The sequence below is a fragment of the Peromyscus californicus genome, unplaced genomic scaffold (genome assembly GCF_007827085.1).
Source record: "Peromyscus californicus insignis strain IS unplaced genomic scaffold, ASM782708v3 Scaffold_8__1_contigs__length_139910024, whole genome shotgun sequence".
Classification (NCBI taxonomy): domain Eukaryota; kingdom Metazoa; phylum Chordata; class Mammalia; order Rodentia; family Cricetidae; genus Peromyscus; species Peromyscus californicus.
Window position 1 is genome coordinate 1853842 of NW_026294606.1, and position 14729 is coordinate 1868570.

The 14729-nt window shown below is 41.2% G+C and overlaps 1 protein-coding gene across 6 annotated transcripts in view; it reads left to right on the forward strand.

Annotated features, from left to right (window-relative positions):
* The window catches only part of Fancc (FA complementation group C), a 157504-nt gene that overhangs the window by 90467 nt on the left and 52308 nt on the right, over positions 1-14729 (forward strand). For all 6 annotated transcript variants that reach the window (XM_052729084.1, XM_052729085.1, XM_052729082.1 and 3 more), the window contains 2 exons: positions 5932-6045; positions 6878-6942. In XM_052729084.1, coding sequence (XP_052585044.1) covers positions 5932-6045; positions 6878-6942 — 179 coding nt within the window. The remainder of the gene's footprint in view (positions 1-5931; positions 6046-6877; positions 6943-14729) is intronic.

Here is a 14729-nt window from a genome sequence, read left to right on the forward strand (position 1 = left end):
GGGGTCTGTGCCTACTGTGGAAATTAACCCAGGACTTCTATTCTGCTATCAACTGTCATTTCTGCCCATCTTTATGCATATATGCAATTTATCCTATATCATCCCTGTTGTCAGACATTGTTCACAGTGCAACAATAAAATGAGCCTTTTTGAGCATAATCCCTAATGTTAGATTTTATTTCCTCCAGTATATGCCAGGCATGTCAAAAGTGTTTGATAGGGATTTAATAGGTAGGCCAGGGTCTCTGTTTGCTTGTAAGATGTCTTGTTCAGGTAGCAAAGTCCCGGGAGTCTCAGTGTGGGGTGGGCTGTGGCTCACTCTGTGAGTACCTGTCTCTTGGAACCCTTCAAGGGCTTCAAGACTTTGCCTGTTGGAAGCCGTCACTCATTGGGCTGAAGTTGTTGGCAGTGTTCTTGCTTGTTTGTGAGGACTGTTGTTGAGCGTGTGTTTTCACGCACTAAATAGTTTCCTTAGGAATGCCCCAGTTTACACAGTGAGGTGGCCACGTGTGATCCAAACCATTCCTTAACAGTCTTCCTCATTTGTGCTTACATTGTTCTCTGAAAAAGACAAAGTTTTATTTTAATTTAGAAACCAGCCTTTTTTTTTTCTTTCTAACTTGTGCGTTTTCTCTTAATTTTTAGTTAGCAGAGATTTTCCTCAGACAGACACTGGAAAAACACTTAGATTTTCTTATTATTTAATTTTTACATTGACCTCTTCATATTAAACTCAAGCTATTCAGTGAATAGAATGAGATAATAATTTAGTTTTTCTAACAGTCAGTTTCCAAGCACTGTTTTCATTTAAGACTCCCTTTCCCTACAGATAAGGTGGTGGTCTTTGTCAGCTTTAAATCTGATAAAGAGCTTATGCTGAGGCTGCAGCTTTTGGCAAGTATGAAGCCCTGGCGTCTGTGCCTCCGGCAGTGCCAGCAGGTTTTGCAGAGTTTGTAAACGGGGATGACCAGGCTCTCCATGTGGTCGGCACGGTTCAGTGCTGCCCATTCGCCTTGATTCACAATAACATTTGTCTAAACTCCTTTTTAGTGTAATTATTTTAGTGCTGACATTCTACTTGATGCCTTGAGTTGAAGCAAGAGAGTGAAATGACTTTTTTAAATGTATTTTTAAAAAATATATTTAAAGACACTGGGCAGCTGTGGCGCACACCTTTAATCCCAGCACTCGGGAGGCAGAGCCTGGTGGATCTCTGTGAGTTTGAGGACTGGTCTACAGAATGAGAGCCAGGATAGGCACCAAAACTACACAGAGAAACCCTGTCTCAAAAAACAAAACAAAACAAAAATTATTTAAAGGCAATTTATAGCAAGCCAATAGTCAACATCAAATTAAATTCCACTAAAATCAAAATCAGGAACAAGACAAGGCTATCCACTCTCTTCATATCAATTCAATATAGTACTTGAAGTTCTAGCTAGAGCAATAAGACAACAAAAGGAGATTAAGGGATACAAGTTGGAAAGGAAGAAGTCAAACTTTCCCTATTTACAGAGGATATGATAGTATACATAAGTGACTCCAAAAATTCTACCAGGGAACTCCTACAGCTGAATAAACACCTTCAGTAATGTGGCAGGATACAAGATTAACTCAAAAGATTCAGTAGCCCTCCTATATATAAATGATAAATGGGCCAAGAAAGAAATCAGAGAAATATCACCCTTTACAATAGCCACAAATAATATAAAATGCCTTGGGGTAACTCTAACCAAGCAAGTGAAAGACCTGTATGACAAGAACTTTAAATCTTTGAAGAAAGAAATTGATGAAGATATCAGAACATGGTAAGATCTCCCATGTTCATGGTTAGGTAGGATTAACATAGTAAAAATGGCAATCTTACCAAAAGCAATCTACAGATTCAGTGCAATCCCCATCAAAATCCCAACACAGTTCTTCACAGACCTTGAAAGAACAATACTCAACTTCATATGGGAAACCAAAAAAATCTAGGATAGATTAAGCAACCCTGTACAATAAAAGAACCTCAGGAGGCAATGGGCTGGAGAACTCTGCTCGATCCACCTCCAGCGTCCAGGATCCAGGAACCAAGAGCGCTGGCCCATCCAGATCCCAGGTCTTCAGGGGTCCTCTCTCGGCTCCACCTTGTAGGCGTGACTGTTACCGAAGCCTTAAAGGGGGTGGTACTTCCTGGTCAAAGCTGGAATGGCTATTCACTACACAATGGGACCTCCTGAAACTGAAAAGCTTCTCTAAGGCAAAGGACACGGTCAATAAGACAAAATGCCACCCTACAGAATGGGAAAAGATCTTCACAAATCCCACATCTGACAGAAGGCTGATCTCCAAAATATATAAAGAACTCAAGAAACTGGACATTAAAATACCAAATAATCCAATTAAAAAATGGGTTACAGATCTAAACAGAGAATTCTCAACAGAAGAATCTCAAATGGCTGAAATACACTTAAAGGATTGTTGAACATCCTTAGCATCAGGGAAATGCAAATCAAAACTACTCCAAGATACCATCTTACACCTGTCAGAATGGCCAAGATCAAAACCACTGAGGACAGATTTATGTTGGAGAAGATGTGGAGTAAGGGAAACACTCCTCCACTACTGGTGGGAGTGCAAATTTCTACAGCCATTTTGGAAAGCAGTACGGTGGCTTCTCAGAAAATTGGGAATCAATCTACCTCAAGACCCAAGGATACCACTCTTGGGCATATACCTAAAGGATGCTCAATCATACCACAAGGACACTTGCTCAACTGTGTTCATAGCAGCATTATTAGTAATAGCCAGAACCTGGAAACAACCTAGATGCCCTTCAACTGGAGAATGGATAAAGAAAATGTGGTACATATACACAATGGAGTATTACTCAGCTGTTAAAAACAATGACATCATGACATCTGCAGGCAAATGGATGGAACTAGAAAAAATCATCCTGAGTGAGGTAACCTAGACTTAGAAAGACAAACATAGTATGTACTCACTTGTAAGTGGATACTAGATGCTTTAAAGCCAAGAATAATCAGACTACAACCCACAGCTCCAGAGAAGCTAGGTAACAAGGAAGACCCTAAGAGGGATGCATGGATCATCCTGGGAAGGGGAAATTGTGGTGATATTTTATTTGTGCATCCTAGTAAAGCTTATCTGAAGATCAGAGGAAAAAGCCCACCACTATATTAAACACAGAAATCAGGCAATCGTAGCACATGCCTTTAATCCTGGCATTCGAGTGGCAGAGATCTATCTGGATCTCTGGGGGGAACAGAGCCAGGCATGGTTACATGTCTTTTTTTGTTTGCTTGTTTTTGTTTTTTTTGTTTTTTGTTTTTTTCCAAGACAGGGTTTCTCTGTGTAGTTTTGGTCCTGGATCTTGCTCTGTAGACTTACAGAGATCCACCTGGCTCTGCCTCTCCAGTGCTGGGATTAAAGGTGTGCACCACTACCGCCTGACCAACACATGCCTTTAATTCCAGTACTAACCATAGAGGTCTGGAGGTCTATACAGACAGACCAGAAGTGATGTAACTGGGTGGAAAGAGGAAGTGAGATGCAGAACAGAAAGGCATATAGGCATGGGCATACAGGAAGTAAGTCTCTTTGGCTGAGGATTTCCAAGTATTAAGAACATGCCGCCGGGCGGTGGTGGCGCACGCCTTTAATCCCAGCACTCGGGAGGCAGAGGCAGGTGGATCTCTGTGAGTTCGAGGCCAGCCTGGTCTACCAAGTGAGTTCCAGGAAAGGCGCAAAGCTACACAGAGAAACCCTGTCTTGAAAAAAAGAAAAAAAAAAAAAAAAAGAAAAAAAGAAAAAAAAAAAAGAACATGCCTGGCTTCTTTCTACTTCTCTGATCTCTCAGATTTTACCCCAGTGTCTGGCTCAGTGATTAGTTGATTCCATGGGCTGTGTTCTTGTAGTATCCTTGACCCCTTTAGCTCCTACAGCTCTTCCTTCCCCTCTTCTGTGGGGTTCTCTGCGCTCCACCTAATGTTTATATCTGGGTCTCTGCATCTTCTATCAGTTGCTGGATAAAGCCTCTCTGATGACATTTGGGCTAGGCTCCAGTGTGAGTATAGCAGAATATCATTAGAAATAATTTCATTGAATTTTTTTTCTGCCAGTTGTGTTGGTTCTATCCTAGGTCTCTGGGCTGTCCAGCCTCTGGTTTCTGGCCCTCCAGACAGTGTCAGGGTGGGCTTCCTTTTGTGGCATGGGTCTCAAGTTGGACCAGTCATTGGTTGGCCACTCCCACAAGTTCTGTGCCACCTTTACTTCAGCACATTTTGGAGGTTGAAGGTTGTTGAAGGTTTTGAGGCTGGATTGGTGACCCAGTCCCTCCACCAGGAAGCCTTGCCTGGTTACAGAAGATGACTGGTTCAGACTGCATATCAACCTAATAGGAGTCTTCACCTTATAGATTCCAGGGTGTTTCCATTGCAGTAGGTTTCCACCTCTCCCCCAAATGCCCCCTGGTTCCAGTCTCTCCTAGTACTCTCTCCCTCCACCCCTACCTGATCCCTCCTGTTCCCCTCCTCACTGTCCCTTGTCCACCAGTAAAATCTGTTCTATTTCCCCTTCCAAGGGAGATGCATGCATTTTCCACTTGAGCCCTGCTTGTTTCTTAGCCTCTCTGGGGCTGTGGATTGTAGTATGATTATCCTTTACTTTATAGCTAATATTTACTTATGAGTACATACCATGTTTATCTTTCTGGGTCTGGGTTACCTCACTCAAGATGTTTTTTTTTTTTCCTAGTTCCATCCATTTGCCTGCAAATTTCATGATGCCATTTTTTTAAAACAGCTGACTTAATACTCCATTATGTAAATATATCACATTTTCTTGGTCTGTTCTTCGGTTGAGGGTCATCTAGGTTGTTTCTAGTTTCTGGCTATTATTAATAAAGCTGCTATGAACATAGTTGAACAAGTGTCCTTGTTGTAGAATGGAGTGTCCTTTGGGTATATGCCCAGGAATGGGATAGCTGTATCCTGAGGTAGATTAGATTCCCAGTTTTTCTGAGAAACTGCCATATTGATTTCCAAAGTGGCTGTACAAGTTTTCACTCCCACCAGCAATGGAGGAGTGTACCCCTTGCTCCACATCCTCGCCAGCATGAGCTGTCACTTGTATTTTGATCTTAGTCATTCTGACTGGTATAAGATGGAATCTCAGAGTCGTTTTGATTTGCATTTCCCTGATGACTAAACATGTTGAACATTTCAAGTGTTTCTCAGCCATTTGAGATTCCACTGTTGAGAATTCTCTGTTTAGATCTGTACTCCTTTTTTAATTGGATTATTTGGTCTTTTGATGTCTAGTTTCTTGAGTTCTTTATATATTTTGGCTATTAGTCCTCTTTCAAATATGGGGTTGGTGAAGATCTTTTCTCATTCTGAAGGCTGCTATTTTGTCCTATTGACAGTGTCCTTTACCTTACAGAAGCTTTTCAGTTTCGTGAGGTTTCCTTTATTAATTGTCAATCTTAGTTGTCTGTGCTATTGTATGGAAGTTGTCTACTGTGCTAGTGCATTCAAGGCTGTTTCCTCTTTCTCTTTGATCAGGTTCATTGTAACTGGATTTATGCTGAGGTCTTAGATCCACTTGGACTTGAGTTTTGTGCAGTGTGATAGATGTGGTTCTATTTGCATTCTTCTACATACTGACATCCACTTAGACCAGCACCACTTGTTGAAGCTGCTATCTTTTTTTCCATTGTGTATTTCTGGCTGCTTCATCAAAAATTAGGTGTCCATGGGTGTGTGGATTTACGTCTGGGTCATTGATTTTACTCCATTGATCAACCTGGGAATGACTGGTTTTATCGGATCCCTGGGACTTGACAGGTGACGCGGGCTGCAGGCTTTTTCCAGCACAGGCACTTTCATCCACTTGGGAGAAGTTGACTGGTTATCTTTTTGTTTTTAGGGTTTGTTATCTCATGTACTTTCTGCATTCAGATTCGACATGAAAGAAATTAGTCTTTTTCCTGAAAGTCTCGGATATGAGTCTGTTGATTACTATCCTAGTTTGCTTAAAAATGTGAGTATCTTACCTTTTTTGTATTGAAATTCTCACCAGTTGTGTGAAGGGTAAATGAGACGTTTTCCTCTTTCAGGGAGTCATTGAACTTTGTCTATTTCTTACCTGGTGGGTAGACTTGCGACCATGGAAGGAAGATGTGAGGTGCTATTGGACTCTCACAACACATCTCACTCACTCAAAGATTTCTGAGAAGAACAGCCTTTAACCAGTATAAACATAGCCTGGACTTCTGAGCAGATATCATATCTAAAAATAGCCTGATTGAATTTTATGTTGAAGCAAAGCAGAAAGTTAACTTAAGGGATGGCATGGTGGCCCAGTGGGCAGAAGTGCTTGCCATGAAAACATGGTGACCTGAGTCAGACCCTCAGTTCTCATGTAAAGGTGGAAGAGTTATCTTCTGGCTTCCATCTAGGCACTGTGGCATATGCACCCACCCACACACATTATACTCTTCTGAAAATGAGATCTTTGATGGTTATTAGCCATTTTGATGTTTTGGAAGTCATACACTGAAAAGCACTTTTTAAAAAAGCAGCTAAAAAAAGAAGAAAATAAGTAAACTCCAGTATTTTTTAATTTTCTGTGGGTTTGGTGTTAATTCTAAGACATTGATGACTGTTGCTTCTGTAGAATCCTGGACATTCAGTGTAGAGACCCACATGACAGTCAGTGTGATGTGATGTTGCTTCCTCTCACTCTGCAAAGTAAAACACAAGGAGAGAGTGGGGAGGAAATGGTGAGGGATGTGTTACTCACAGCAAGAGAAATGGAGCTGAGGTAATCGTGTTGCAGTGTGAGTTGACCTGTGTCTGATTTTGTTTTACAGATGGTTTTGTCATTAGTGTCTGAGCTCAGAGAGAGTCATCTTAATGGATTGAACACTCAAAGTCGGTAGGTGTTAAGCCAGATATCCCTCTGCTCACGTTTCAGAAGGTGTTGCTTGGTTATGAGAGAAAGGTTCACTAACTATGGGAAGTACATGTTCATGGTGTACTTAGAGTCTGTGTGGAGAAAGTATATTAGTGGGAAGTTCTTTTAATTATTCTCTTTTAAAGTCACTCTTCTCTCAGCAGTCATGGGGAAGTTAAGTATGAAATGCCTTTGGTGGACATAGTAGGAAAAAGCCTGCCTGTACGGGAAGGGGCACAAAGGAAAATGAGCCTGAGCCCCTGCAAGAGGAGAGTGAGCACACTCTTGTGCTCATCTGCTTCACTGAGCTGCCCCCCTGTGTGTGTTGAGGTGTACACCTTAAACTTGATTGGGATATTTACAAGGCAACAGATATTTTGATGTGCATATATGACCTACCTTAAGAAACTCAATATTCTAGAATCTAGACTAAACAAATCAGATAGATTCAGAGAAATTAAAAGGCAATTAATCACATCACAGATGTTTCTTCACTCTGTGAGCAAAGTTGGAACTGTTTTCATTGGTGAGCACTGTATTTTTAACAAATCATTAACCAAAAGACTCTGGGCACTTGGCAGACTTTGTTCCAAACTTTTTTTTAAAGCTTTTGCCAGCCAGAGCTCTATCAAAACTGGTGTTTGCCTTCAGCCTTTGAGTACATTGCAAGTCAGTGTCACAACTCTTAGAGGAAAACACTGTCAAAGGTCTTGGCAACACTGGGTTTGATTTTTTCCCCCGAGATATGACACCCAAAGTTTAAGCAACAAAGAAAAATAAATTGAAGAGCTGGAGAGGTGTCTCAGTGGGTAAAGCACTTGCTGTGTAAGCCTTGTGACCCGAGGTCAGCTTCAGAACTCGTGAAGGTGGGAAGAGAGGAACAATTCCACAGAGTTGTCCTCTGATCTCACACATGCAATATGGCACATGCCCTGTGGCACATAAACCCTCTCAGACGTGATGCTTGCAAATAATAATAATTATAATTATTATTATTATTATTATTATAAATATAGTGTTTTTTTTTTTTTTTTTTTTTTGGTTTTTCGAGACAGGGTTTCTCTGTGTAGCTTTGAGCCTTTCCTGGAACTCACTTGGTAGCCCAGGCTGGCCTCGAACTCATGGAGATCCGCCTGTCTCTGCCTCCCGAGTGCTGGGATTAAAGGCATGTGCCACCACCGCCCGGCAAATATAGATTTTTTTAAAGAAAAAATTAAACTTTATTAAAATTAAGAATTTGGGAGCTTGGTAGCTCAGTGGTAGAACACTTGATTGGTGTATGTAAGGCCCTTGGATTCAACCCTTGAAACTATAAAATAGGAACTTTTGTGAATCAAATGATACTACCAAGAAAGCAAAATAAATACTGTAGAGAATGCCTACAGAATGAGTAAAAACTTTTGTATGTTTTTACTTTTTTAGTTTTTCAGGACAGGGTTTCTCAGTGTAGGCCTGGCTGTCTTAGAACTTGCTCTATAGACCAGGCTGTCCTTGAACTCACAGAGACCCTACTTCCTCTGCCTCTGGATTGCTGGGATTAAAGATGTGTGCTACCACTACCTGGCCAAGTTTTTAGTTTTAAACTTTAATCTTTTATAAGTTTTTTTTTTTTTAATCTCTTGAGATGGCCATATTGCACATGCCTGTAAACCTTCATTTGGCAGTCTGAGGAATGAGGATCATGAGTTTGAAGTCAACTTGGACTTTTTGGGGGGGTGAGGAGTGGGTTGAGATAGGATCTCACTCTGTAGACCAGGTTAACCTCAAACTCACAGAGATCTGCTTGCCTCTGTGTCCCAAGTGCTGGGACTAAAGGCATGCACTACCATGCCCAGCCCCCTGCTTGGAACTTCTTAATAAACTTGAAGCCAGCCTGGGCTACATAGTGAGTCTTTGTCTAAAGAAATAAAAGCTCTTCATAAGGAACCAGTGTCTGAAATGTCTAGAAACTCTTAAACAACAGCACTAAACACCCAGAACTGGGCAGATGCTGGAGACATATCTCAGTGGCAGAGGGCTGTGTTCTAACATCTTATATGCACCAGGCTCTGGGTTCAAACAAAGGAAAAACAAAACAGGCAAAAGACTCAGCTTGACTAGGCATTCTACCAGAGAAATATACACCTGGTGAAATAGGGCATGGCACACAATTGTAATCCCAGAACTTGGGAACTGAGGACAGGAGGACCAGAAGGTCAATGAGGTCATCCTCAGATACAAATCAAGTTGGAGATCCTATCTCTGAAAACTAAAATAAAACAAACAAGCAAAACACCTATTAAGCAAATGAAAAGGCATTCAACAACACACCCACTAGGGAGCATGTAAGCCAGAACTCCAATGAAGGAAGTATTAATACCCACCATAATGACTATAAAAAGAAAGAAAAGGAAAACCCAAAGTGTGATGAGTAGAAACTGGAGTCCTGTGTGTTGCTGGTATAGTATAAAATGGAGCAGCCACAGTGGAAAACAAATTGGTGTTTCTAGAAGAATTAAACAGAATTGTGGTGTGACACAGAAAATTCACTGCAAGGTGTATTTCTCCTCTACTTTCTTTTGTTGTGATAAAACACTCTGATCAAAAGCAACTTAGGGAGAAAAGGGCTTATTTGACTTCCAGGTCAGTCAATCGCTGAGGATGAAGTCAAAGTAGGAGCTTAAGCATGAAGTTGGAGCAGACATTATGAAGGAACACTGCTTGTTGGCTTGCTCTCAAGATCCTGCATATGGAGTATATTCTTATGCATATTTTTATGCAGCCAGGATCATCTGCATAGCGAAGGTACTACCTACAGTAGGCTAGGCCCCTAATATCAATTAGCATCCAAGACATCTCTCACAGACATCCCTACAGGCTAGTCTGATTTGGGTAATCCTTAATTGGGACTCCTTTCTCAGGTGACTTTTAAGTTGTGTCAAGATGGCTAAAGTTAAGTAGGAAATTATCCTAAAATAATTATAACATGTCTCTATACCAATCTTGTTCATTAACTACAGTTAATAAGCAAAGTGTGTTTATATTACATGGAGTGTAAGTCGGATGTAAAGAGAAACAGAAGTTTTATGTATGTATCAGCATGAGTAGACCATGTAAACATGCTTAGTAAAACCAGTCTAACACAGAAGCAAATGTTTTTATTCCACTTATATGAAGTCCTAGAATAGGTAGATTCATTGGGACAGAGGGCAGACCAGAGATGGGGAGAGAAAGGGAAATTATGTTTAATATGTTCAGTTTGTTAGGGACAATGAAAACCTTTGCATAAGTAATAGTGGTGAGAAGACAGCATGTGAACATATTTAGTGTTAGTCACTGCCTATATGTGGTTAAATGATAACTCATTTATGTTTTACTGCAATTAGAAAACTAAAGAAAAAGGTGCCACTGCACACTCCAAGTGTGTAAAGTTTACAACACGCACTTTAATGTATTAGGTGTGGATTCTATACACTGACCATGAGTGTGTGAGCCAGTACCACGACATTGGTAAACAATGTAGTAGCTTATTACTGAGTGTGGAAAACGTTCCAAATGGCTCAGTGGGATAAGAGCATTTGTTGCTAACCTTTGTGACATGAGTCCATCTCTAGGACCAGGATGGAAGTGGCAGGGATATAAGCAAATCATTGCAGAAGAGACAAGTGAATGGAACTATAAACATGAAATGTATAGCAAAGGCATGATTTCAGAAGATTGGCACAGTAGAAAGCCCCAGATGTCACTCTTCCACTGCCTGTCTAGGACACAAAGGACAAAGAGCTGAACCAGCTTGTCCCAGTACCAGAGATTCTGCAGTACTGAATACAGACACCAGAGGGAGAAAAAGATCACTGCTCATGAAACTAAAATGGAGAAGACATTCTTCTTCACTGCATAAAGTGAGCACAACAGGAACTCAGAAGATTGTCCATATCAGTGATACAGTAAGAGCAAACTGTATGCTCTCTACAAGAGTCTCACCTTATTGGTTATTTTGCTTTTATAATAATTTTAAACTAATTTAATCAGGCTTACTTTCCTTTAAAAATTTGAGTGTATTTATTTATTTGTTTGAGTATATTTTCTACTCATATACTTTAGACCTGCTTAGATAGTGACCCAGAGATTATTCATAACTTATCATTTTAAAGCTTTATTTTGACAAGGTCTCATGTATCTGATGCTGGCCTCAAACTCTCTATGTAGCCAGGATGACAGTGAATTTGTCTCTACTCCTTGGTACTGGGATGTCATGTGCATACCACTGTGCTGGCTAATCTTATGTTAACTTGACACAAGCTACAGTCACCTGAAAGGAGGGAAACTCAATTGAGAAAATTCCTCCCTAAGATCAAGCTATAAGGCATTTTCTAAGTTAGTGATTGATTGGAAAGAGCTCAGTCCATTGTGGGTGGTACCACCCCTGGGCTGGTGGTCTTGGATTCTGTAAGAAAACAGGCTGAGCAAGCCAGTAAGCAGCATCCCTCAATGGCCTCTGCTTCAGCTCCTGCTTCCAGGTTCCTACCCTATTTGAGTTCCTGTCCTGACTTCCTTCTGTGATGAACAGCAATATGGAAATGTAAACCAAATAAACCCTTCCCCAACTTGATTTTTGGTCATGGTGTTTTGTCACAGCAATAGAAACCTTAACTAAGACAACTGCCATACCCAGCTTATATGGTGCTGGAGATCAAAGCCAGGGCTTGTTGCATCTAGATAAGCACTCTACCTACTACACCACATCCTCAGGCCAGGATCTCATTGTAGATACAGGAACATACAGGGACTGAAAATGAAAGGATGGTTGCCAAAAGACAGCAAAAGTAGCCATATGTGTGTGTGTGTGTGTGTGTATGTGTGTGTGTGTGTGTGTGTGTGTGTGTGTGTGTGTGTGTGTGTGTGTGTGTGTTACAAGAGACAAAGGATATTACAGAAGGATAAAAGGATCAGTTCACCAGAGATTTAAGTTATAAACATTTGTATTTAGAACAGAATGCCACAGGTACAAAGCACACATTGATAGACTGGTGGGAAAATAAAAACAAGGAGAATTTTGACACTCCACTTTGAGTAATGGATTGATTTTTCAGAGTGAAGAACAGTAAGTAAATGGGACCTAGGGTGGTGATAAGGGCCAGTTGAGATGTACAGAGTGTACCCCACATAATAATAATAATAGAATGCACACTTTTCTCTTAGAGCCTTCTCCAGGATAGGCCATATTTTGGATCACAAAACATGCCTTAAGAAATTGAAGAATGAAGTCATACCAGCCCTACATTTTTATCACAGTAAAATGAAATTAGAAATCCATATAAAAGGAAAACTGGAAGTTCACTAACATGTAAATTAGCACACTTTAAAATAGCCGATGATCAAAGAAATCATAAATTTAGAAAAATACCTTAAGAGAAATGATGGTGAACACACCACATACCATCACTTAGAGCATTTATCCAAATTGCTCTATTAACAATAAAAACTCTGGAGTCAGATATTGGGGTAAAACATGATAGATCCAAAGAGCAGTGGAGGAATGATCAGCTGAACCTCTTCTCTCTACACTTCACAGATAGAAAAAGCCTTCAAATCTCTCTAAGCTCCTCCCTATCTCTTCCTGTGCCTCTTTATTTGGATCCTCCAAAATCTCTATGGCTAATTCTGGTCAGCCAGTCATTCAACCCTTGATTCAAGGTTAACTTTATTAGCAGTCTTGGAGTGTCTCAATGCGAACAAATATCCTGCAACAACCAATCGCAAGTTGTGGCAAAAGTACAAGAAAGTTAGTAATTCGTTTAAAAGGAAGAAAAGAGCTTAAGTGGGCAGCAGCTGACCTGAAGTTAGAAAGAGGCAGCAGTTTAGAGCAGAGTCAACAATAGGGATAATAAAAAATAAAGTAAAAACCAAGAGGTTTATGGGACTTAGATGCGGGGGGGGGGGGGGGGGGGGGGGGGGGGCGGGGGGGGCGGGGCGTGTTTTGCTTTTGTTTTTGTAAAGATTGAGATAAGGAAAGGAGAGAGAAAACTTGAGGAGCAGAGTCCAGAAGTAAGCTGCTCCATCGGTGATGGGCTGTGAGATACCACTGAACAGCTGTATGCCAGTGTCTGGGAGACCTATGACTAGAGACTGTTCTAGAAGTTCACAGCCTAGAGATGAAGTCTTTTTTTTTTTTTTTTTTTTTTTTTTTTTTTTTTTTTTGGTTTTTTCGAGACAGGGTTTCTCTGTGTAGCTTTGCGCCTTTCCTGGGACTCACTTGGTAGCCCAGGCTGGCCTCGAACTCACAGAGATCCGCCTGGCTCTGCCTCCCGAGTGCTGGGATTAAAGGCGTGCGCCACCACCGCCCGGCTGAGATGAAGTCTTTAAGAAGTAAAAAATGGAGCAGGCTTCTAACTAGTGAAGAGATTAAGTCAGCTCCTCATAACCTTCCAGAAAAGTCCCAGAGATCAGAAGGCTTCACTGGAGAATTCTTTTAAGCATAAAAAGGGTTAACAATCCTTTCAAACTCTGCCAACATCCTGGAGAAGGGGGACTGTAGCTAGAGTTTTCCTGCCTGGCCCACAGTCAGGACAAATCTCTCTCACCTGCCAGTCCCACAGCCATCAGACCCGACCAAGTAAACACAGAGACTTATATTGGTTACTTATATGGCCGTGGCAGGCTTCTTGCTAACTTTTCTTACAGCTTAAATTAATCCATTTCCATTAATCTATACCTTGCCACGTGGCTCGTGGCTTACCGGCATCTTCACATGCTGTTTGTCATCATGGCGGCTGGCAGTGTCTCTGACTCAGCCTTCCACTTCCCAGCTTTATTCTCCTCCTTGTCCCGCCTATACTTCCTGCCTGGCCACTGGCCAATCAGTGATTTATTTATTGACCAATCAGCAACACACTTGACATACAGACCATCCCACAGCAGGGGACACTTTCAAATCAATTTATAAGGCTGACCTCCTCTGGACAACACAGTCAAGCACAGCTATCTAAACAAAACAAAACAAAAAAAAAAAAAACAGGATTGGTTGACATCGTTGGCAGATATGGGTGAGCAGTAGGTGTATACAGAGCTTCTTAGCTCCACAGTTACCATGGAAATGCAAACCAGAACTGCATAGCACTTTATACAGATAAAGAAAGGTAAAAGGGGGCTGGGTGTAGTGTTGTATACCTCTAATTCCAGCACTCAGGAGACAGAGGCAGGCAGATCTTTGAGTTTTGAGGCTAGCCTGGTCTACATAGTGAGCTTTAGGCCAGCCAAGGCAACATAGTGAGACTATGTCTCCAAAGAAAAGTGTCAGGAAAGGAAGCTTTAGTTAGGAGACAGTGCTGTGTTGCTGAGACAGTGGAACATTGGCATTATGCACTGTGAGTGAGCATGCAGGTGGTGCAGCTACTGTAGAAAAAGCCATGGTGGTTCATTAAGAAAGAGAAGTGGATCTGGTATGGTGGTGTGTGCTTGCTGAGAGTGTACTTGGAAGGTGGGAGTCTAAGGATCCAGAGTCCAAGACCAACTGTGGCTATGAGACCTGGTCTTAAAGTGGAGTTACCATGTGACCAGTTCCACTTCTGCTCATATATTCAGAAGAATTGAAAACATCTCTAAAAGATAATTTGCAAACCTGGATTAGCTGTGTTTTTCATACTAGCCAAGAGATAGAAGTAACCTGTGCACCTTGTTAGATGGAAGCATGGCATAGCCACAACTGAATTTTAGCTATCCTTAAAAAAAGGAAAGTCCTGTTGAGTGTTATACCATGGTGTACCTGAAGGACACTGCACAGTGAAATG